The sequence below is a fragment of the Meles meles genome, chromosome 10 (genome assembly GCF_922984935.1).
Source record: "Meles meles chromosome 10, mMelMel3.1 paternal haplotype, whole genome shotgun sequence".
Taxonomy (NCBI): domain Eukaryota; kingdom Metazoa; phylum Chordata; class Mammalia; order Carnivora; family Mustelidae; genus Meles; species Meles meles.
The window spans coordinates 87,441,225-87,465,537 of record NC_060075.1 but is presented as its reverse complement, the minus strand read 5'-3'; the positions used below and the strand labels follow the sequence as shown (position 1 = coordinate 87,465,537).

General features: G+C 40.1%; 2 protein-coding genes across 3 annotated transcripts in view; one reads left to right on the top strand and one right to left on the bottom strand.

Moving 5' to 3' along the window:
- Positions 1-1,249: 1,249 nt before the first annotated feature.
- On the bottom strand, positions 1,250-16,802 carry PSMC2 (proteasome 26S subunit, ATPase 2). The gene is made up of 12 exons (XM_046021168.1): positions 16,666-16,802; positions 14,827-14,864; positions 13,291-13,372; positions 12,484-12,583; positions 7,635-7,766; positions 7,171-7,243; positions 6,488-6,583; positions 5,687-5,851; positions 4,544-4,631; positions 2,244-2,446; positions 2,042-2,138; positions 1,250-1,953 (listed from the first exon to the last, which is right to left on the bottom strand). Exons 1-12 carry the CDS (start codon positions 16,733-16,735, stop codon positions 1,796-1,798), a joined length of 1,302 nt encoding a protein of 433 aa, XP_045877124.1. The 5' UTR covers positions 16,736-16,802; the 3' UTR covers positions 1,250-1,795.
- Positions 16,803-20,389: 3,587 nt separating this feature from the next.
- The window catches only part of DNAJC2 (DnaJ heat shock protein family (Hsp40) member C2), a 34,485-nt gene continuing 30,561 nt past the window's right edge, over positions 20,390-24,313 (top strand). Inside the window, exons 1-2 of one of the 2 annotated variants that reach the window (XM_046020766.1) lie at positions 20,390-20,661; positions 22,976-23,077. In XM_046020766.1, the coding sequence (XP_045876722.1) occupies positions 23,045-23,077 (33 nt within the window). In that variant the 5' untranslated portion in view covers positions 20,390-20,661; positions 22,976-23,044. Of the gene's footprint in view, positions 20,662-22,886; positions 23,078-24,313 lie in introns of both variants that reach the window. The other variant, XM_046020765.1, reaches the window with a different exon arrangement.

Below are 24,313 nucleotides of genomic sequence, written 5' to 3'. Positions count from 1 at the left end.
TAAACCTGAGCTTTGTGGAAATTAAGTGTTTATAAATCCAGTCACATTTTTAAAATGTTTACAGAGTATTTTTTTAAAGATCACAACAGTATTTTTCTAAAGTCATCAACTTCGTATTCTGATTTATCAGCCTCCCAATACATGTGGAACATACACGTGTGTCCATAGACATGTCTGTGGACTCACATGTACATACATTAGGTGGAGAGGGTTACTGGTGAGTGTTCATTTTTCTCTTTTAAAATAGGGTACAAAGATGCTAATCTAGATAGGGTTAATGCTATTGGGCAGAAACACCCAAATTTTTCAAATAATTGTCAGTTTGATGTGTGGCATTAGATTTTCATCATGGAACTGAGCTGTTAAGATTCTCCAGAGCCTACATGTTAGGCCTCAGTGAGCTCAACACAGCCAGTTTGAGTAATCCCACATTGGTGCATGATACTAGTATGTGGCTCCCTGAAAAACTGGTAAGGCTTCAAAGAGTGTGACGTAAATGCTTATATTTATCAAAACATTACAAAAACATTTATCTTCATTTATTCGAGTGTATTTTATTATAAGCCTAACACCTAAAAAGGGCTTGCTCTGTTTCATACCTCATGAAAGACCAGGGCAGGCTTAGAAAAATTGTTCTGATCCATTTCACAAAAAAGAAAAAGAATGCTGGTTAGATTTTATAAATGAAGGGCTTTGATTCTTCTCTTTGAAAATTTTCATATTTTAAATATTTCAATACAACATTTAAAGCATTTTCTATGTTGTCACTTTTTCTTCTGTGAATTAAAATGTATCGAGTTCTTGCTATTTTGCATTACTTTTTTATGACTAAACTGCAATAAAAACATTCTTTATTGTGCTTGGGTCTCAGTATTTGGGCAGGGAGGCTAATGGTGGTGCAAGATGGGAGAGGATTTGTCTGCACAAGAAATAATTTGAAAAAATAATAATTTCAGAGATCTGCTGAGGATCCCAATACAACTTTATTTTTAGAAATACCTCCCTTCACCAGAAGTCTAACAGGAGCTTTACCAATATTTTAAATCCTTAATTTGTAAGATGAAATAAGTACTTCTCTGTATGAAACCAATTCTCGATTTTCTAGATTAGATTATTATGTGTATATATTTTTCTTTCTGCTTTACTACTTTGCTGGTCATTAAAGTCACTAATTCATCTTGATTAACTTGAAATCAACTCAAATAGCAAAGCAAAACCTAATACATCAGATGCTTCTTCCACTTTAAAAAAAGTTTGGCCAAAGTTTTATTATTCAGTGTGGTAGGAAAAAAATTTTTAAAAAACCACTGAAAAAAAATTTTTTTAAAAACCACTGCCTAGATGGGCTGCTTTGATGAGGGGCAGAAGAGCATGAAGGTGAGGAATACAGGTATGGAGCTGACAAAGTTGGCCATGAACCCCAGCTCGGCTCCAAGTATGTTAAGTAGGAAAGTTTTCGCACGTGTTACATCAAAATTCATTAGATCCACCGCACTGGGCAGATGGGAGGGCACCACTGGCACCCAGCCAGCATGTGCCTAGAATGGACATGGTCTAAGCAAGCACTTTATGATACGGGACCCTTTAATGGTGGTGTAGTGATCAAAACATAATATACATAATCAGCTCTTCTGCCTGATGACATCAGATACCACTTTTTATTGTACTACAAACACATCTGAAGAAAACATACAATTTGAAACACTATTTTTGTGTGAGTCCTGGTTATTAACAAGGCTATTTAATAAAGTTAGGATTCCAGTAAAAGGAAGTGTTTTCATGAAAGCGTTCGGGATCAGTTGTATGTCATATAGCGGGGAGTAGCACTGAATTTGGCGTAAGACTTAATGACCTTATTTACAGCCTCCAAGAAATCCTTCTCGGTAGCAATTTTTCGCCGTGCTCTGATGGCAAACATGCCGGCTTCTGTGCAGACGCTTCTAATCTCCGCACCTTTCAAACAGAAAGAAAACGACAGGCTTATTAAAGCAGCCTGAACAGACAGACCAGCAAATGTAACGAGCAAGACCTTTCAACCTACCGGTACTATTTGGACACAGTCGCGCTAACAATTCAAATCTGATATCTCTTTCGACACTCATTGAACGAGCATGAATCTTAAAAATGTGAGTCCGACCCTAAAAATGGGGGAATTGGTAAATATTAAAATGGGAAAACACCACAGGAAGAAAAAATTTCACATGGGGTCTCTTGGGATCTTTGAAACGAAATGATTTTCTTACCTCTAGATCAGGTAAGCTGAATTCAATCTTTCTGTCCAGTCTCCCTGGCCTCATGAGTGCTGGATCCAGGGTGTCAGGTCTGTTAGTGGCCATCAGCACTTTGATGTTACCTCGAGGATCAAAACCGTCCAGCTGATTGATCAGTTCCAGCATTGTTCTCTGCACTTCGTTGTCTCCTCCAGCACCGTCATCAAAACGAGCCCCTGAGAAGACAAAAGGAAAAATAAGCTCCTCGACGTCCATTTGAGGACAGCACGACACATAACTCAAGGTACCGTCACTGCCTGCGCCAGTCGGGACACCGGTGCGCGTGAACATCTTCCCGGGAAGCACACGCTCTGAGAAGAGCCTCCTTTACACAAAACTGATTAGAGAGGGCATCTTTCAAAGGGACTCATCATAGATTTATGGAACAGAGGCTCCTTTAAAGTATTTTTTTTAACCTCCTTTAGGAATTTTGTTTTTTAAGTGACTCAAGAACACCTCCACTTTCAGCACAATACACCTCTGCAAGAGGCAACAGAACATATGCGGACTTGAGCACTACAGTGGTGTCTGACTGTATGTTAAGAAACAGTCATACTCTTCCTTCCAAGTTTCTCAGAAACTCTCCTTAAAAATATGGCTAAATCCATAATACAGCACACTGATTCTGATGTATTATCTGAGCTTAATGTCAAATCTCTCATTTGCAACCAAAATAAAAAAAAAAGACCTCCAAATATATACTCTCATTCTTGTTGTATAAATACATACAGTTGTATTAATGTATTATGTGCATTATAAAACACAAAAAAAAAAATTGGAAAACTTTCAAATGAGATTAAAAATGCAAAGAAAATTCTAGATTTCCTTCCTATACCCTAATACTACTCTATATACAATGTACTTTGGAAGCCATAGCTTCAGAGCATCCTGTCATCATCATAAAGCTTATTCCAAAACTACTATTCAAGTAACTTCAGATTCACAACACTACATCGATGCACTGTGGTCACATTATGTCCCTCCAAGACATTAACCACAGAAATGTCCAAACCTAACAACATCCAACCAGTCTAAAAACAAGATTCTAGGTAACCTAACTGCAGTCCCCAGAGAGCATTAGAGGGTACACTATGTTTTCAAGTCATTTGTGTCACTAAGTTCATTAATAAATAATAAATAAATAATAAATAACTGTCTGAACATATGACATCTTTCGAGCTATTAAGAATTATTGGGGCGCCTGGGTGGCTCAGTTGGTTAAGCGACTGCCTTCAGCTCAGCTCATGATCCTGGAGTCCCACAGTCAAGTCCTGCATCAGGCTCCCTGCTTGGCAGGGAGTCTGCTTCTCCCTCTGACCCTGCCCCTTCTCATGCTCTCCCTCTCAAATAAATAAAATCTTAAAAAAAAAACAAAAAAAAAAAATTACTACTCCCAGGATGCCTGGCAGCTCACAGTAAATTAAACATCCAACTCTTGATTTCAGCTCAGGTCATGATCTCAGGGTTGTAATATCAAGCCCCATGTTTGTCTCCCTCTCTCTCTGCCCCTCCTCTCTCCTAAAAATAAAAGAATTACTACTCTCATAAACTATTACAATAGTCCAGGCCTACAGAACAGTTTAGTTTCCAAGGTCTATCTCATTTATTACTTAACTTTTTTTTTAAGTAGGCTCTACCCCAGCGTGGAGCCCAATGTGAAGCTTGAACGCATGACCCTGAGATCGAGATCTGAACTGAGATCCAGAATTGGGCGCTTAACCAACTAAGCCACCTAAGCACCCCATGACTTTAAGTCTCTCAAAAACCCGTGAAATAAACAAGGCAGGAATTATCATTTCCTTTATATGGTAAGCAAACAGAAGCTCAGTTAGTTGGAATAACCTGTCTGGACCGCACAGCTAATACTGTATTTCATCAAATCTACAAAGCCAGCAGTAACATTACTTTATGTATACATTATGAAAAACCGCCACCAACTAAATTATGCCCTAGTGCTTTCTTATCACATTAAGTGAAGCTATATCTCCAATTAGAAGTTGTTAAAGTGTGAAAACGTGTGTCACGTGAATGAAATGAGGAAAGGACAAAGATCAAGACTTTGAGAAATAACAATGCTCCCTCTCTTTTTTCCTTTTCGGCGAATCTCTGTTGTCTGTTAGATCTGTAGCTCACACACGCCAGAGCTCACAGAAGAGCTGGAATTAAAATTCTCTACAAGATTAACACATCAAGAGAACTCTACACACATTACTTGTGTGTAGCATGCTCATGAAAACCGATCCTAAAGTAGTCCTCTAAAAAACCACTCATACCTCCAATAGCATCAATTTCATCAAAGAAGATGAGGCAGGCTTTTTTCGTTCTGGCCATTTCAAAGAGCTCACGAACCATTCGAGCCCCCTAACGAGAAAAATAATTCAGAGTTGGTTTAAAACATTTTTTAAACACAGTAAGAATCTATGCTTCAAACTTTCCAATATTCCTAACAGTATTCTCAAGTATTAGTAATACCTAAAGCTTTTTTAAAAAAACTGAAGTTGGTACCTATTCCATCAAATTAATCTCATTACCCTCCAAACAGTATTAATTTCATGATTCTATACCTATTAAATAGCCAATACTTCAAGATCTGAAGAGGTCAAATGAACACTTGAATAAAGGCACCATAACAATCAGTTAAAATTGAGGAAATGAAAGAAAGCTTCTGATTTATCATTAGCATTTCTGAGCATTAATTTTGCTGTGTAAGTTTGTTGTTTTTTTTTTAAGATTTTATTTATTTATTTGAGAGAGAGTGAGTAAGACAGAGAATTAGCAGGAGGAGGAGAAGAGGGAGAGGGAGAAGCAGGCTCCGTGCTGAGCAAGGAGCCCGATGCGGGCTTGATCGCAGGACCCTGAGATCATGACCTGAGCCAAAGGCAGGTGCTTAACCAACTGAGCCACCCAGGCGCCCTGCTTTTTAAGTTTTGATCAAGGAACAGATCAACTCATGCACCTCCTTTACTAAGTCTAAGTATACTAATCACTACTGTTTCAGATGTGATATACACAGCCCTAGACCTAACTGTAATGAAAAAATACATCATATGTATACGTGTGTGTATGTGTATATGCCCTCACACATATATGGACGATTATGTTCTCTTTTTACAATAGCGTATGAAACGCTACCCCCGAAATGAAAGTACTTTTGAATGCACTCACTACATTGCTGGGGTCTCAGAAACCAAATCTATAGAAAGGTCATCCTTCTGAAGAGGGAGCATACTGATTACAAGTTTTAGGCAATTGTTTGTTTCCAGTAACCAAGGGAAGGCCAATGGCTTCTGAGCTACTAATTACAATCCATCAGTTAAGAAATTTCACGTCTCAGTCCTTCAGTGTGGAACTGTTATTCCATATCATAAATCTTTCACAGGGCTATGTAATAGCTGACTTTGATCAATGTACTTTACCTCACCAACATACTTCTGTACAAGTTCAGATCCAATAACTCGAATGAAGCAAGCATCAGTCCTGTTAGCAACTGCCCGAGCACAGAGGGTCTTGCCTGTACCCGGTGGACCAAAGAGCAGCACACCCTTGGGAGGCTCAATGCCAAGGTTAACAAACCTCTCTGGCTGTAGTGGGAGACATAATTTTTACATTTATCACTTCTGTGTAATAAACACAAGAACTACTTCTGTATCATACCTGTAAATATCATTATATTTAAACCAAAATCATTAAGTCCACATGTATACACTTGATCTAAATAAGAATTTTGCTTATTTTAAGAGATAAGATCTAGACTCACATCAATACGTAATACTGAATGGCTTTTAAAGGCGTTTTTCTCTTACCCAGGCTTAACAAAATATTTTCCCCCCCAATTTACAAAAATTACGGTGTTTTAAAAAACAAAAGTATTATCTGGTGTTTAATATTCTAGTTTTCCATTATCCTCCCAAGCTTATTTTGACTCAATTTAAGCCTACATCCTCTTGGTATCATTAAAACACGTGGTTTCTTCTACAGTAACTTATAACAAATTTAACATATTGCTAAAGGTATATACCTCAACCGCCTCTGTCACCCAAGATAGCAGATCTGTTTTTGAATAGGTCTGACCAATCCTTTTGCTTCCTCTCTTCTGGAATGTACCAACTCACCACACCTCTATCATCTACCCCCTCAAAAGTTTTCACTAAGGAAAACATAAAATTTTTAAAGCTATCTAATAATAGGTAACTTAGTCCACAGACTCAGCCACTTACATGAAGCAATGGGGTTTCAACTACTTCTCGAAGTTTCTCAATCTGTTCCTTACAGCCACCCACATCACTGTATGTGACATCAGGTTTTTCTTCCACCTAAAAAAAGATGAAAATGTGTAACATACAGCCACAGGCTTTTGTGTTTTTTTGTTGTTGTTTTTTTTAAGATCACAAGTAGGCAGAGAGGCAGGCGAGGGGTGGGGTGGGGGAAGCAGGCTCCCCGCTGAGCAGAGAGCCTGATGCGGGGCTCGATCCCAGGACCCTGGGATCATGACCTGAGCCGAAGGCAGAGGCTTTAACCCACTGAGCCACCCAGGCACCCCAGCCACAGGCTTTTGAATACTAGTTCAAATGTTCTATCCAGTACAGCAGACCCAATACCCTAAGAGAAAAATGAGACTCAATACCCGAAGAGAAAAATAACATAAAAATGGAATCCACTGTCCAGTGTCCTAGCACCACTTGCAATTCTACTTGCTACGACACTAACTGAGAGACAAACCAGTTAAAAAAAAAAGACTGATAAAAACTTTCTCATCTGAAAAACTGTTTAAAACATTTTGTAACTCTCCAGTATATGCCCAATTATGGACAATTTACAAGTCAGAGTTTCAAAATTCTTTGAGATGGATGCAATTGTATTCAAAGTCATGCCATTCCTTTTCCCTCCCATGTTTTCTTACCTGCATCATGGTAACTGTTGGGTCAATCTTGGGAGGTAGGGGAATGTGAATCTGATACTTATTTCTGTCCACCCTAAGGATGTAAAAAAGATCGTCACTCAACACATTCGAAAAACTTACTCAGTTAATCATCATGTATTGTATATACTTTAACTTACTTAATCCTGACTATCTTAGAGCAAGTGCTCCCTCCACTCACCCCATGTTACCTTAAGTAGACCGTCAAACTCAACTCTCAAATCCTGCACTTGAGTATGACGTTTAAAGCCATTCACAAAAAGCCCTAGTGGGGTAGAGGAAAGAAGCAGATGTGGAAGAAAGGGTGTTCAACGGTAGTACTCTACCATAGGGTACTGCTTCATATTCTACGGCACCCAGTTCATTCATTCCAAAGAAGCCAAGGATGTGGATGTGACATGGTATCTTTAATGAAAGAAGAGTATTTACTGTAAATACAATCTTACCCAACTCTCATCCCTTCTTCAATGTCGGTAGGTGCTACCTGATCACTGAGGTCCACCACAAACTTGGCAAACTGCTTCACATTGATAATGTACTTTGGGTCCTCCGAGTCAGCATTGATTATCTTCGTACACCTAATAGCAAAAGGCTTGATTAGAGTAAGGAACCTAAACCACTAATAATGAATTCAAGTAACTAGATTCTCTCCTGGGCAAGGCACTAGATTCTCTAATGAGCAAGTAAAAACTAGAACTGCAGAAATTAGGTCACTGCTAAAGATCCTTTACTACAGAAACCCAAGGGTCCTCTCAAGCTAAGCTGTAAAGTTTTCAAAAGACACATTCCCCTAGAAAGTTAAACCCAAATATTACATTATTAAGAAGTTCTCTAATTTCTTGAATTTTTTTTTTTTAAGATTTTATTTATTTATTTGAGAGAGAGACAGAGACGGGAAGAGAGCACGAGTAGGGAGAGGGAGAAGCAAGCTCCCCACTGAGCAGGGAGCCCAATGAGGGGCTCAATTCCAGGACCCCAGGATCAGGACCTGAGCGGAAAGCAGATGTTTAACCAACTGAGCTACCCAGGTGCTCCAATTTCTTGATTTTCTTAACTACATTCCTTAGTGATACTCCTCTATATCTTAAGTTACTCTCCATTGTATTGTCCCTTTAGGAAGATGGTCATCTTGTCTAATAACAAGTTAAGTAATAAATGTGTTTACCTTCTTTTCTGAGTTTATACTTCAAATCCATGTTTATCATTGCAGCTATTTTTAACTCAAATGTATTCTTTTTCTGTGTGACATGGTAAAGGCAAATTTGTAATACCATGTACATCATAGTAAAAAGTAGTCTACTGCCCTTCCTCTTCTATGGAAGAAAAACAAAAAACAGAACTCACTGTAGGACAAATCCATGTCATAAGCCATAGCACTAATATGGGGAAATACAACATAGTCTAGAGTGTACGTAAAGGTAGAGCCCAAAGGAAGCTCAAGAATGCTTTGTCCATTCTTGAGCATGGTGTGGCTCAGCTCATGATCCTGGAGCCCTGGGATCGAGCTCTGCATAGGGCTCCCTGATCATTGGGGAAGTGGGGAAACTGCTTCTCCCTCTCCCTGTCTCTCTCTCAAATAAATAACATCTTTACAAAAAGAAAAAAAAAATGCTTTATCCCTGCAGCTAAACTGTGGGATAGGACTCTGTTTTCTGTTACCAGTCAAGGTCTACCAGGAAGGATTACATATAAAGTGCCTATCACTACTTCCTCTGACAAACCATGTCCACAGTGCCTGCACAAATACGTATTTTTTAAATCCAAAGCTGAGAAAGTATATATATGTAAGGACGTTGACTTTCAGAATGAACCTGAGTTTCCCTCAGTTCTTACATCTCCAACTAAAATTAACGTATGATTACAAGACATCTAGCATAAAAGATGGACCCCAAACAAGCAAAGGGGAAAAAAGCACCTTGGATAAAGTAGAAACCTTGCAGTTATCGTTCATTTCCTTAGTGATGAGAACATCTTACAACCATGATTCAAAAACAGAGGACATTCAAAAAAACAACAAACACCTATATTGAAAGAATAAAGAGCTCTTAGAAATTAAAAGCTTGAAAAGAAGAACAGGAACAATAATCAATAAAAGGACTTGACATTAAGAAAATCTCAAAAGTAGAGCAAAAAGACCAAAACAAACAAAAAAATACCCCACACAGGAAAGATTAGCATATTAGCAGAGACATCCAGGAGATCCAAGTAATACAAGTCTGGAATAGAGAACCAAGAAAATAGAAAGAAATTAACAAATAATTTCAAGAAAAACTGCCACAGTGAAGGCCATGAGAGCCAAGCACCATGGATGAAAATTCACTAATACTGAGGCATGTCATCATGAAATCTCAGAATCCTGAGAACGAGGAGACTCTACAACTTTCAGATGAAAAAGAGATCACACATACAGGACTGGGAATCAGAGCTTCAGACCAACAACGCTGAGAGGTGGAAGACCGTGGAATGCTGCCTTCAAAATTCTGAAGAAGGAACATTATACCAAGACATTTTTGGGCATACATGGTCTCAAAATATTGCCTCCCAACTTGCTTCTTTCAGGAAGCTACTACAGAGCTACTTACACCTAAAGCAGGTATACGTAAACAAACACGAGAAACTCATGGTACGCAAGCAACAGGAGAGCAGCAAAGGGAACCTTCAGGGTCAGAGGTCAAGGACGGTTGTGATTTAGCATGTGCAAAGGGCCATGGTACAAAATGAAGCAGGTGAGCCAGTGGTGGGAAAGACTTCTTCAGGACAATGGACACGACAGAACCCGAGGCGCAGCTGATGAACCTGAGGTATATGTGAGAAAAAAACCTGCCAGACCTAACACATCTGAAGAGCAATTTTAGACAATGGAGGGTTGCGTTTTTTATATACATAGAAAATGGCAAATGAGAAAAGACAATTATGACAAGGAAAACAAGAAATGCTACAAGAAAGAAAATAATCATGGTTTACTACTTGCCTCTTAGTGAATAGCGTTACTTAGCCAGTTATGAAAACAGTGACTACTGACCTAACCAAAAGTTTACTGTAATTACATTAGGAGGATACAGGGATAGGAAAGGTATGTTTTGGGGATGAGGCAGAGGAAACAAAACAAAATCCTCAAGCCAGCAGATAATACCTAAAATTAAAAAAACAAGACGCAATCTACAATATGCAAGAATCATGTCCATAAGAATCATGAAGGTAGAAACCAAACCACCAGTTAAAAATTTTGAAAATAGGTATCTCAGGGGCCTGGGTGGCTCAGTGGGTTAAAGCCTCTGCCTTCGGCTCAGGTCATGATCCCAGGGTCCTGGGATGGAGCCCCGCATCGGGCTCTCTGCTCCTCGGGGAGCCTGCTTCCTTTCCTCTCTCTCTGCCTGCCTCTCTGCCTACTTGTGATCTCTGTCTGTCAAATAAATAAATAAAATTTAAAAAAAAAAAAAAGAAAGAAAATAGGTATCTCTAAGGAAGGAGGAATTGGGAAAGACAACTATTATCCTAGCACCGTTTAACTCTTTAAAACCACGATAAAACTGAAATATAAACCAATAAATGGAAAGGGGAAACAGAAAAAAGGGAGTGAGGGAGGAAGGAAAAGAGGAAAGGAAAAATAACCTTTAGCTGTAGTAAAGAGTTAAAATTGAAACAAAATTTTCAATGTCAGAATAAAACACAGGAGAATACAATCTTGGATTGAGCTAAAAGCCTTCATAAGCAACAATCAAACCCAAGAGATATAGTGAAAATATATTAATTTTATTTTTTATTTTAATTTAAAATTAAATTTAATTTTCTTTAAATAAAATTAAATTTTTATTTTTTATTTTAATTTTATTAATTTTAATTAATTAATTTTTATTTATTTATTATATTTATTTTACACATTAGTACAACAAAAGGTACCAAGAAGTGAAGTGACAGAACGGGAAAAAAGATATTTTTAGCATACTGAAGAAAGGATTAATATGTACAATATAGAAAGTGCTCCGAAAAATTCACAAAAAGAACCCAATATAACAAAACATGAATAGACACAGAAATACAAATGTTTAATCAGTATAAGAAGCTGTCATACTAGTAATCAGCATAATGCAAATAAAAATGAGATTTTTATTTTCCCCCCAAATAGTAAAAGTGTAAAAATAGATGATCACATATCTTATACTGATCAGGGAAATAGGTTATTTGCCTCAAAGCCTCATGTTAGGGAGTATAAATTGGTCAAATCATCTTTTTCCAGATTTTCAAAACTGTAAATGCCTTTGACCTCCCAATTCCACTGCTAGTAAGCTATACTACAGAAGTGTATGCACACAATGAATACTGTTACTCTGAAAAGAAATTTTAAAAAGTAAAAAAAAAAGTATATGCACAGAGAGAAATATTTAACATGCATGTTCAGTGTAGCACCATGTACAGTAACAAAATTGTAAATAAACCAAAATCTACAGAATATTGTAATTTTTAAAAAACAAGAGAGAGAAAAAAAGAAGTACTAAACAAAAAATCAGGACATGTTTCTTTGCATGCAAATATATATATGAAGATACACAGGAGGGCTAAGAGGACCAAACTATTTTCAGTTACAGCTAATGAGGGGCTATGGGACAGCGAAGATGAGAAGGGAGGTTTTCCTGTTTTCATCTGATCTTTTTTGTACTATTTGAATCTTTTGAATCTTTTTATGATTATATCTTCACCTACTTCTTGAGTAATTGTTGAAGGCATAAAATTTAATCCCGGATACTTCTATAAAAGCTTTGTTTACTTCAAACTAGGAATAAGAAATTTTTACGAACTACTGCATATACCCGGATTCTAAAAAGTGCTTAAAAGTACAGATAAAGGGGGCGCCTGGGTGGCTCAGTGGGTTAAAGCCTCTGCCTTCGGCTCAGGTCATGATCTCAGGGTCCTGGGATCGAGCCCCATCAGCGGGGAGCCTGCTTTCTCCCCTCTCTCTGCCTGCCTCTCTGACTACTTGTAATCTCTATCAAATAAATAAATAAAAATCTTTAAAAAAATAAAAAAGTACAGATATAAATTTCCAGGGGCGCCTGGGTGGCTCAGTGGGTTAAAGCCTCTGCCTTTCGCTCAGGTCATGATCCCAGGGTCCTGGGATCGAGCCCCGCATTGGGCTCTCTGCTTGGCAGGGAGCCTGCTTCCTCCTCTCTCTCTCTCTGCCTGTCTCTCTGCCTACTTGTGATCTCTGTCTGTCAAATAAATAAATAAAATCTTTAAAAATAAATAAATAAATAAATAAATAAATAAATAAATAAATTTCCAGCCTGCTATGCATACCTTGCAACCTGCAAAGGCTGTTCACTCTGCAGTGTTTGCTTATCTGCAGCCAAATCCCAGAGTGCTGGTGGGGCCAGGCCAGTATCAGACTCTTTAATACCTAAATAAAGAGAACAAAACCCACTGAAATGTAATGCATCACCTGCAAGCAAGCATTCTCAAGCTCAGCACTACGGACATTTTGGATGGAATAATATGCTGTGGGGGGTGTCCTGTGCATTTTTGGGTAGTGGGCAACATTCTTGGCCGCTCGACACTAGATGCCACCAGCACCACCTCCCCCTCAAGTCATGAACATCAAGAGTATCTCTAGTCACTGCCAAATGTCGTGGGGGAAGAGGGCACGGGGGCAACACCCCATCTGAAAACCACTGCCCTAAAGTACTTATAAGCCAAAATGCAATACCACATTTCACAAATTTGTGCAGGTCAAATACTGTAAAACTTCACCACTCAAATTACCGAGAAGAAAAGTTTCCAACCACTAGGCAACAGTGTGCTTACTTCAAGAAATACCCTGGGAGACCATATTTTTATTCACTAAGAAACATTTACTTCTTTAATAGAGTTTATTGAGCTTGGCTCTGAGCAACAGAAATATTTGCTTAAAGGAGAGGTTGCTTACCTGCTTAAGCACTGATCTTTGTTGTAAAAGGTAGTGAAAGATTATTAAAGGAGATCTAATTTTTTAACAGGAGGGTAATGATTTTTTTAATCTGTAATTCATGAAAGAGTTAGTTTTGTATTTATACACTTGATATAATTAACCCAGAACATTTAGAGAGATAAGAATAACAAAATATATACCAGTGAGCTCATTAATTTTCTTGAGAAGTTGTTGAATGTCATCTTCAACCTGCTTTATCTGCCTAGAGTAAGTGCTTTGACCCTAGGAGATAAAGATCACTTTGAGTTAGAACATTAAAACATCAACTTATTAAACTAAAACATCAATTTATTAAACTGCAGACAAAGTGTTAGTAGTTACAATCTTAATAGCTATTATTGACCCAAAGCTTGTGAAGTGGAAGTAGAGAGAGCGTATCTTTCAGAAGTATTCCTGAACCAGTATTATCCCTCAAACAACACACCATTATGCAGGCTAACAAATAAAATCATGCCTGAAATTAACCAAAACTACAAGTCCATTTCTATGCATTAAAACTTTCCATTTCAGATCTAATTCAGTTGTACACATTTTAAATATAGTACACATTTGTGTATGTTAGTTCAAGTATCTTCCAATATAGGACCACACTTACTTACAAATAGTACTAAAAAATGTACAAGCTTTGATATGCTGAATATTTGCTCTCTGATGTAATCTAGAGAGAAACTGTGGTACATAACTTTTCAGTGAGGATTATTACAAACTGCTAGACATTTTTTTCTAATTATTTGGAAGGATAATACCAACAATAGTTCTTTTTATTTTATTTTATTTATCTGAGAGAGAAAGAGAAAGAAAGAGCATGATGGGGGGAATGACAGAGGGAGAAGCAGACTCCCTGCAGAGCAAGGAGCCTGATGCGGCACTCGATCCCAGGAGTCCGGAATCATGACCTGAGCTGAAGGCAGTGGCTCAACCAACTGAGCCACCCAGGCACCGGCAACAATAGTACTTATTTCAACATAAAAGATCTGCATTTGGGGGGCGCCTGGGTGGCTCAGTGGTTTAAGCCTCTGCCTTCGGCTCAGGTCATGATCTCAGGGTCCTGGGATTGAGCCCCGCATCGGGCTCTCGGCTCAGTGAGGAGCCTGTTTCTCCCTCTCTCTCTGCCTGCCTCTCTGCCTGCCTCTCTGACTACTTGTGACCTCTTTCTCTGTGTCAAATAAATAAATGAAATATTTTAAAAAAAAAAAAAAAAAAGATCTGCATTTGGGGCACCTGGCTGGCTCGGTCGGTTAAGCCGCTGCCTTTCGCTCAGGTCATGATCCCAGGATCCTGGGATCAAGTCCCACACCTGTCGGGAGCCTGCTTCTCTCTCTGCCTCTGCCTGCCTCTCTGCCTCTGCCTGCCACTCTGCCTGCTTGTGTGCGTGCTCTCTCTCTCTCTCTGACAAATAAATAAATAAAACCTTTAAAAAAAAAATCAGCATTTGGTAGACACTAAAAGGACTTATGGGGCGCCTGGGTAGCTCAGTGAGTTAAGCCGCTGCCTTCGGCTCAGGTCATGATCTCAGGGTCCTGGGATCGAGTCCCACATCGGGCTCTCTGCTCTCTGCTCGGCAGGGAGCCTACTTCCCTCTCTCTTTCTCTCTGCCTGTCTCTCTGCCTACTTGTGATTTCTCTCTCTCTCGCTGTCAAATAAAGAAATAAATAAAATCTTTTAAAAGGACTTACGTAAGTTTTCAGCAAGGCAATATCCCCCTCATCCAGAGCTAAAATAAGAAAGAATACATTAGGTTCAAAACCAGGAAATTAAAGCTAACAATTCTTTTCTGTTCAATTTAAAATTGCATTAATTGAGTGAGAAAAATCACGCAAAGTTAGTAATGACATAAATAAAACCAAGAAAAAGTTCCTGGACTCAATGAACTTTTATCTTAATTGGGTAAAGGCAGATTTTTAACCAACGGCGTCACATAAATGCTGAAGAGTCTTAAAGTCCTGTAACACAAAAAGAACAGGGAGCCCAAAGAACAGTTTGAGAATCGGAACAACCTGGGCACTAGCAAAGTCGCAGCAAGTCATGCATTTGCTAAGTAATGCTGGAAAAAAAGAATCTAAGCATCAGTTCTGTCATCTGAGAAACAGAGAAAACACTCATTTTACCTCATAATGCTGCTATAAAGACCAACCAAGATGTGGATGAAGAAGCACATAAAATTCTATATTAGTCATAACTATATGCAAAGGATACATTTACTGATACATTTACAGAATGCTAACCTACCCAGAGACATATACGGATGAAATGTTAATTTAACTGTGACTAAGTTTTCTACCAGGTGTCTGAGTAGCTCTGAGCAGTATCCTAAAATACTCCCAAGGCAAAGAGTAAAATGTGGGATGAACATAGAAAATTTCTTTCTCTGGCAGGGAAGTGGAAATGGAAAAGAAAACAGTGCTAGGAGGAACTGAAGTTGTTTACGAAGTGAAGAGTAAGAGAAAAGAAAGGGAAAAAAATGCAAGAATATTTTTTAAATAGTCTGTAAGGAACAAAAGAAGAAAGCAGCATAAAGATGAGACTAGAAGGGGAAGAAATGTGAGCTGGGTGTGCATTATCTCCTGCACTGTGGGTAGAAGTGTCAAGCCGTACAATCCCTTACAGAGAGTAATTTCGCATTATCAAACTTACAATTCCATTTCTAAAACGGACCCTACAGCTTGTGTTTGTACAGGGATAAAAGTTATACGAACAAATTCGTTGCTCTAGAATGGCAGTCAGATTGGAAGAAATCTACATGTGCATCAATAAGGATTAATTGTATATATTACTGCTCCCCCAATAAAGTGGGATACTATACAGATGCAGAGATAGGCAGCACGGACTTTTTATAAAACAATATGAACTTATCTCTAAGACACATGAAGATGGGGAAAAAGCAAGATGTACAATATGCTCCTTTTAGGTAAAAATAAACGCTTGTTTATGCACAAAATGTCTAGAAAGATAACGCAAAACGGCAACACGATCTGCCTCCGTGGATAATGGATGGCTGGGGCCAAGGGCAAAGACACTTTTCAGTGTATCTTTTTTTATGCCTTTAGTGTTTTGAACCATCTGAATAAATTAATCAAAGGAAGGTGTTGCCCCCTCCCCCCCACCTTTTTTTTTTTTTTTAAGAAAACCACGTCTCAGGATCCCGGCTACACAGGGATAGCACCAAGCCGTCCCACTAGAGGAGGAGGGTCAGGAAAAGAGGATCCAGGTGGTCAAGCACCGCCAGGCAGGGACACTTTTCAAGGCCAGCAGGGCCAAGTACGGTGCGTGACCTCCTCAAGACGTGACAGCTCAGTATGAATAAAAACCTCGCTCGGAGGGAAATGAATACAGAACTTGGACCAACATGAGGGGCAGAGAGAAGGCAGGCCGGCTAAGCCGGCTGCCGCCACCGACTAAATCATCAGGGGCACAAAAGGAATCCAGCGCGGAGCCGCGAGCAAGGAATCCAGCCTCCCCTCCGGGGCCAAGCCTGGTTCTGCTCCGGCCCGGCCCGCCCGCCCGTGTCAACCGACCTCGGATGGGCTTGTCATCTTTCTCCTCCTCTTTGGTTTTCCGCTGATCGGCACCGAGGTAATCCGGCATTTTCGGAGCTCCGAGGGCCTCAACTGCTCAGTGATTACACAGCACCTTCGTCGCTTCCGGTGGTGCCGCGCTTTCCTTTCCTAACCGGAAGTAAGCGGAGCTCTGCGGACCCGTTTAGTCTGCGGACCCGTTTAGTCTGCGCACGAGAACCGGAAGAGCGTCCCGGAGGACAGGCGCTGGCGTCCCCTCGCAATTCCGTCACCAATTCCCGGTGGGAACGGGACGTGGGTCGGCTCTGGTTCCTGACTAGGGAGCGTTTACCTGAACAACAGATTCCGAGACCCACCTTGGCTACGACCCGGAGTTTAAATCCTCATTTAGTCGTTTCTTCGTTGTGCACTCTTTGGTAACTACTCTGTGCTTTAAGTTTATCCTTTATCTCACAGCGTTGTGAAAACAGTATTAAATAACGGTGTTTTCAATAAGTGTCTCTTAATCTCACAAAACAAACTGAGGGTTGCCGGGGGGAGGGGGTCGTGAGAGGGGGATGGGGTTATGGACATTGGGGAAGGTATGTGCTATGGTGAGTGCTGTGAAGTGTAAACCTGGCGATTCACAGACCTGTACCCCTGGGGATAAAAATATATCATGTTTATTAAAAATTTAATAAAAAAATAACGGTGTTTTCAAAGTCTCTGCAGTATTAGATACGCAGTTAAGTAGTAGCTAGATCTACAAGTAGAGTGAAGGTAAAGAGAAATTGTTCCTTAATTTGATGTCAGTGTAAAATGGGATAAACAGTTTCAGTGTTTCAACCTCCTGCCAAAGAGGACTGGTAGGAACCATCCTCAGGTATGGGGGAGTTGGGGACAAGAGCAGGTTTTGAGAGAAATTAGGTTAGGTGATGAACAGAAGTGAGTGGTTAGGAAAGAATTGAATTTAAAATGAAAACCTGACCCATCTTTACGCTACGGCCAGACACAGGGAATAGAGTGAAAACATAACCTTCAGGGTGGGAAAAAGAATTTGGGTGTCATAAATTTGATAAGGGATTAATATCTCAAATATAGGAAGAACTCCAACTCAAGAGGAAAACAGCCCCATTTTAAAAATGAGCAATGGGGGCACTTAGGTGACTCAATTTTGGCTCAGGTCACGATCTCAGGGTCCTGGGTTCAGAGTCGACTTGTCTCCATGTTACTGTTCCTTCCCTTGCTCACACTTTCAAATAAGTAGATAAAATCTTGAGAAAAGAACTAAAAATGGGCAATGGACTTGAATAAACATTTCAAAGAAGATACACAAGTGGCCAGCAAGCACAGGAAAAAGATGCTCAATAATAGCCATTGGGGAAATGCAAATCAAAACCAGGAGATACTGCCTTGCACCCATTAGGATGGCCACTATCAAAAAAAGGGTGAAAAAAAGGAAAAGTGTTGGTGAGGATGTGAAGAAAAAGAAATCCTTCCATACTGTTGGTGAGAATGTAAAATGATAAACTAGGGAAAATAGTATGGCAGTTTCTCAAAAAAATTAAAAAATGTAATTACCATATGATCCAGCAATTTCAGTTATGGATATACTCAAAAGAATCAAAAGCCAGGTCTCAAAAAAAAAAAAAAATTATATCTCCATGTTCATAGCAGCACTATTCACAATAGCCGAAAGGTGAAAGCAACCCAATAGGCAAATGAATGGATAAGTAAAATGTACATACCATGAAATACTATTCAGCCTTGAAAAGAAGTTCAGACATATACTACAATTGTAAAGGCATTATGTGACATAATTAGCCAGTCACAAAAACACAAATGGTGTATGATTCCACTTATATGAGGAACTAGAGTAATCAAATTCTTAGAGACAGGGATTAGAATGGTAGTTGCCAGGGTCTAGGGGGAGGTAGAAATGGAGAGTTGTTACTTATTGGGTGTAGTCTCAGTTTCACAAGATGAAAAGAATTTTGACAATTGGTTGTGCAACAAAATGAATGGGGCCCTGCGTGGTTCAGTCAGTTGAGGGTCTGCCTCCAGCACAGGTCAGGATCCCGGCGTCCTGGGATCAAGCCCCTCAGTGGGATTACCTGCTCAGCTGGGAGCCTGCTTCTGCCTCTCCTTCTGCCCCTCCTCCCTACTCATTCTCTCTCTTTCAAATAAATAAATAAAAATCTTTATTAGAGGGGCACCTGGGTGGCTCAGTCGGTTAAGCATCTGCCTTTGGCTCAGGTCATGATCCCAGGGTCCTGGGATGGAGTCCTGCAGTGGGCTCTCTGCTCAGCAGGAAGCCCACTTCTCACTCTCCTCTCCCACTCCCCCTGCTTGTATTTCCTCTCTCACTGTCTCTCTCTCTCTGTCAAATAAATATTAAAAAATTTTTTAAAAGGAAAGTATTTTTTAAAAAAATACAAAATGAATGTATTTAACACAACTAAGCTGTACACTAAAAAACTGGTTAGGATGTGAATTTCACGTTATGTGTATTTTACCACAATTAAAAAAAAAATCCATATGACCTGAGAGGTAATTCTAAGAATGGATGTGGTAGGTGTGAGAAAAAATTAAGAAAGTGGAAGTGGGTTACTTTGAGCCTTAAAGCCTGTCTTAACAAGTGCTTATATTAATAAAGGTATCGGAAGAGGTTTAGGGGGAGATAATTAACTTATCTTTGAATTGTCCATTTCGAAGTGACAGTTTTGTTATGTGGTAGATTGCAGGCCCATCAACTTATTTAACAATGAAAATGTAATTCATAGAGACTAATTTTCCAACTTCTGGTGCTCTTTAACACATCAAGTCTTTCATTTTGCTCAACCTATTCTAGATACAGCCGCGGGGCTGGAGGGGGTGGGGGAGAGAGGTGAATCTTGGTCCACTGGTTTCCTTTTGCTAGTTTTTGCATTTTACCTCAGTCTTAGAAGGAATCATAGTAGGAGTACAGTTGATTTTATTATACATTAAACAATTAAGTTCCAGAATCCTGTAATTGGTAATATCTTGGGGACGGGGGACAACTTCATGCTTTTAGAGCAGTGTAAAGAGATTGCTGGCTTTGCAATAGAATCTTTTTTTTTTCTAAGATTTTATTTATTTATTTGACAGAGAGAGATCACAAGAAGGCTGAGAGGCAGGCAGAGAGAGATAGAGAAGGAAGCAGGCTCCCTGCCGAGCAGAGAGCCCAATGCGGGGCTCGATTTTAGGACCCTGAGATCATGACCTGCGCAGAAGGCAGAGGCTTAACCCACTGAGCCACCCAGGTGCCCTGGAATAGAATCTTAACACTGAGGAGGTAGTCGTCTCCAAAAGTTATGATGATTAAATAAAACAATACAGGTAAATTACTTAGTAATATCACAACAAACTTTTGTTGACATTATTACTTAGGTAGACACAAATATGTTACAGATCTACGTACTAAATTCTATAGATGCGTACAGACTACAATAATCTCAATAATAATTCATACATATCTTTACTTTTTTATTTATACGAGTAGGGGTACTGGAAAAATCAGCGGTTAGGCTCGGGCTAGCAGTGATTTAAAAATAAAAACACCATTGTAAGAGCTGCTTCGGAAAATTATGCTCCACGTGTATCACCTGTTGGAGGAACACAATCCTTTTCGCCGAGGAACTGAGGAGCTTAGGAACCTTTCTTTTGTGAGAGTGTGTCCCAAACCGGATCTGAGTCAGCTGAGGAACTAAGCTGCCGCACACGTTGGCGCGGTGTGTGGGGGTGGAATTGGCCTCCGCACCGCGAAAGATCCATCCCGGAAGTAGTTATTGGTCGTCTCCATGCGCCGGTTCCTGGGCGTCGTAGAGTCAAGGCGTGAGGCGCGGACCGAGAGGTAGAGCTGGAGGGGACGCTAAGCGCCCTCCGCCCGGGACGCGAACCTCTGCCCCCGCGGGGCTGGTCCCGGGGCCATCATGCTGCTCCTGCCGAGTGCTGCGGACGGCCAGGGCACCGCCATCACCCACGCTCTGACCTCTGGTACGTGCCCACTCAACCCCGGCTCCGTCCCGCGTTAGCCGCCCTTGCCTCAGTCTTCCACCAGCGCGACCCCAAAATAGGTCTGTCCTTGTCCCTGGCGACTAGCCCCCGGACTTGTGGGGCCGTGATGCCAGTGCCTTTTGGCTCCAGGCTCTACAGTAGTCCTTGCCCAGCCTGAAAGGAAGGAGGGAGGGGGCGTCTTCTTTCTGCTGCTAGTTTCTTCCTCCTCTCCCGGCTGCTGACTCATGGACCGGCCGGGGCAGTTCGGGACCGAACCCTCTAGTACCCTAAAAAGGTTCTTGAAAGCATCTCCTTGCCAAGGCAAGAAACTGCCCGCAGCGAGCTCCCACGTGCCTCGGGTCGTACAAAGCCTTGCTGCTGGTGCTCTGTTAAACACCGCGCTCCCGCTCTGCGTTTGCTTTGGCGTTTTTAAACGTCGGAACTCAAGACGCTGCTTCTTATACTCGTACTTAGTATGAAAAGGTCGTTGCCAGTACGGCTGCTAAGATTTGTGTAGACAAAGTTTTTGAAGAATGATTAAATGAAAGTAAACTGGCTGCTGTAGTTTCTTTAACGTATAGCCCAAGACAGTCGTGGATATTGTAAACCTAGTCTCCAGTCGGCGATCCACATTAATTACCAGTGCCGCTTGTAGAGACAGTTGTCGGGTGTGATTTTGAGCATATCTCGTGGCACATGTTGCGTTCTGCTTACGGAAGTCTGTGTGTAATCCTAACACCTGAAGGAAAAGGCTAGAAAGGTGATGTTCTTAAAAACTGCACCCTTACAACACAGCTAGTACTGACTGAACGGAGAGTTTGAATCCTGTCCTGTGTATGGTGCAGGAGATCTTAATTTCCCAAACCAACTAAAGCATGTAAAATCAGTTATTAGAAAATTGTGGCCATTAGGTACAAAGGGCGACTTACATTTGAGTTACTTATTGCTGAAAGAGTAAAGCTTTTTTCATTTTATAGACTATGGAATTAAAATGAAAGTTTATTTCCCTGACTCATTACCTTTTTGGAATTGTTAATATACAGATGTACGGTGGTTTATCCTTGTTTCTCAGGAATGATGATAAAGCCTTACTTTGTGGTTTTCAAAGTGGTTTCAAAATGCGGCTTGTCATTCAGTCTTCCAAGGACACCGTAGAAGATAGATATTGTTCCGTTTTACAGTTGAAGACATCCCTGACTCGTTTCACATAGTTACTAATTGTCAGAGCTAGACTAAATCCACAGCTTCTGATTTCAGATCTAGGGCTTGTTTCACTAGAGCAGAGCTGTGTCAGTAAATCCTCATTAGCTGCTTGGAAAATTGTCTTCCAGAACAAATCATTGCTCATGAATTCTTAAAATTTTTAAAAGCTATCTGAATTCAGGGATTTAATTAAGATATTTTGACTTGTTTTTGAAAATTTTTTTGATGAGAATGGTCTATCATTTATTTTATTACAGTCATTAGTCTAAAAGGAAAGCAGTTGGCAACATTTCTCCCTGCTCGTCACCTTCCTTTCATATTCTCAGAAAAGTTTTGATTTATTGTTGACGTTGCTGAATGTTTTGTCAGATAACTGGAAGAGGTTGATTGAATACTCTGTAAATATTCGGAAATGATTATTGCTAACCCTCATGTTAACTGGAATGCAGGCATACCGTGTTTAATGGCACTTTACTGTGCTTTGGTGATAGTGCATTTCTTACAGTTGAAGGTTTGTGGCAGCCATCTGTTGAGCAAGTCTATCAGCACAACTTTTCCAATAGTATTTGCTTACTCTGTGTCTCTCACATTTTGGTAATAACGTATTTCAAACTTTGTCTTGATTCTTATGGTGATCTCTGATGTGATGATGATTCGCTGACAGCTCAGATGATGGTTCCCATTCTTTAGTAATGAAGTATTTTAAAATTAAGGTATATAGATGGTTTTTAAAGACCTGATGCTATCGGATTCTTAATATACTACAGCATACTGTAAACATAACTTTTATATGCACTGGGAAACCGAAAAATGTATTTGATTCACTTTTTTTGCAGTTTTTGCTTTGTTGGGGTGGTCTGGAACCAAACCCGCACTATCTCTCAGGCATCCCTGTACTGCAATTATTTCTTCAGTTAATGATTTTAAAATTACATACTGATGCTGTTTTGATCTTATATTGCCTTGAAACAGATTTATTCCATGCAATACATTGAAGCCTCTCTTAACGCTTTCAATCACAGCCTCAACACTCTGTCAAGTTGAACCTGTGGGAAGATGGTTTGAAGCTTTTGTTAAGAGGAGAAACAGAAATGCTTCTGCCTCTTTTCAGGAACTGGAGGATAAGAAAGAATTATCGGAAGAATCAGAAGATGAAGAATTGCAGTTGGAAGAGTTTCCCATGTTGAAAACACTTGATCCCAAAGACTGGAAGGTATTTAATATCTGAATCTTTTGTTCAGTCAGATGCTTTGTGAGGTATAAGAGGTTTTCCATCAGTAAGCCACATTTTAAGATGCTTCAATAAGAGAACCATAATTGAGGGGCGCCTGGGTGGCTCAGTGGGTTAAAGCCTCTGCCTTCGGCTCAGGTCATGATCCCAGGGTCCTGGGATCGAGCCCCACATCGGGCTCTCTGCTCTGCGGGGAGCCTGCTTCCCCTTCTCTCTCTGCCTGCCTCTCTGCCTGCTTGTAATCTCTATCTGTCACATAAATAAAATAAAATCTTTAAAAAAAAAAAAAAAAGAACCATAATTGAGCACCTGTTTATTGTTAAGCTCTGAGTGAGATAGCACTGAACGTAGGATACTATCTCTGCTGGAAAAATCCAGGAGGTGTTCCCAAAAAACATAATTTTTGAGCTGGCCCTAAAAGGATGACTGACAGTTTATGAAGCAGAGAATGGAGAAAAGGTGTTCTGGGCAGAAGGACTAGATCTGCAAAGACACAAAGGAGTAAAGAATGTATAACACTTCTTTGGGGATTAGTGAAGAGTAGGGTGGGTAGGGTGTTGGAAGGGTAGTGGTGAGAAATTCTAGACTGTAGACCAAATTCTGTTATACTGTCCTTTTTATGCCATGCTAACGAAGGAACTCAGATTTTATTTTCAGGGCAGTAGGAAGTCTTCAAAAGTTTCTAAGCTAATTTTAGCAAAGTAATCTCCTGGCAGTACAGAAAATTGCTTGAAAAGGGAGGGCAGGGCTGGAGGGGAAGTGAATAGTTTGCTGTTACAGGGCTAGTGCAATAATCCAAGCCTGCAAATGCATACTTGAGCTAAATTTATGGCCGGGTTTTGAGGAAGAGGGAATGTGTGCTTTTTTTGGAGGTAGACTTGATAAAGCTTAATGACCTTGACTGTGTGGTACAAGAGAAGGAGATGTACTCAGAAGACCTCTGAGCATTCCAGCTTGAATGACCTGCTGGAGGGTGACGTCGGTCACCAACACTGGCATGCAGGAAAAAGGAAGTTTGTAGGAAATGTGGTGTTTGTGTTCAAGTTGGGCTGTGTCAAAATTCAGGTACTAGTAACGTACTAATGAACTCTTCCTAGTAAATGGTTAGAAACTGGTCTGTGGTTCTGAAAGGAGGATAAAACCAGAAACATTTGCAAGTCGTTGGCAAGTCATAGGTGGTAGGTGAACCTGGGGGAATTGAATGACATCAGCCGAGAA

Excerpts from the sequence above, each read along its gene's own strand:
- PSMC2 (XM_046021168.1), bottom strand. The coding sequence starts at position 16,735 with ATGCCGGATTACCTCGGTGCCGATCAGCGGAAAACCAAAGAGGAGGAG. Across the intron at positions 14,865-16,665 it reads AGATGACAAGCCCATCCGAG|CTCTGGATGAGGGGGATATT; the intron begins GTCGGTTGACAC and ends TTCTTATTTTAG. Across the intron at positions 4,632-5,686 it reads TACAGAAGTATGTTGGTGAG|GGGGCTCGAATGGTTCGTGA; the intron begins GTAAAGTACATT and ends TTTTCTCGTTAG.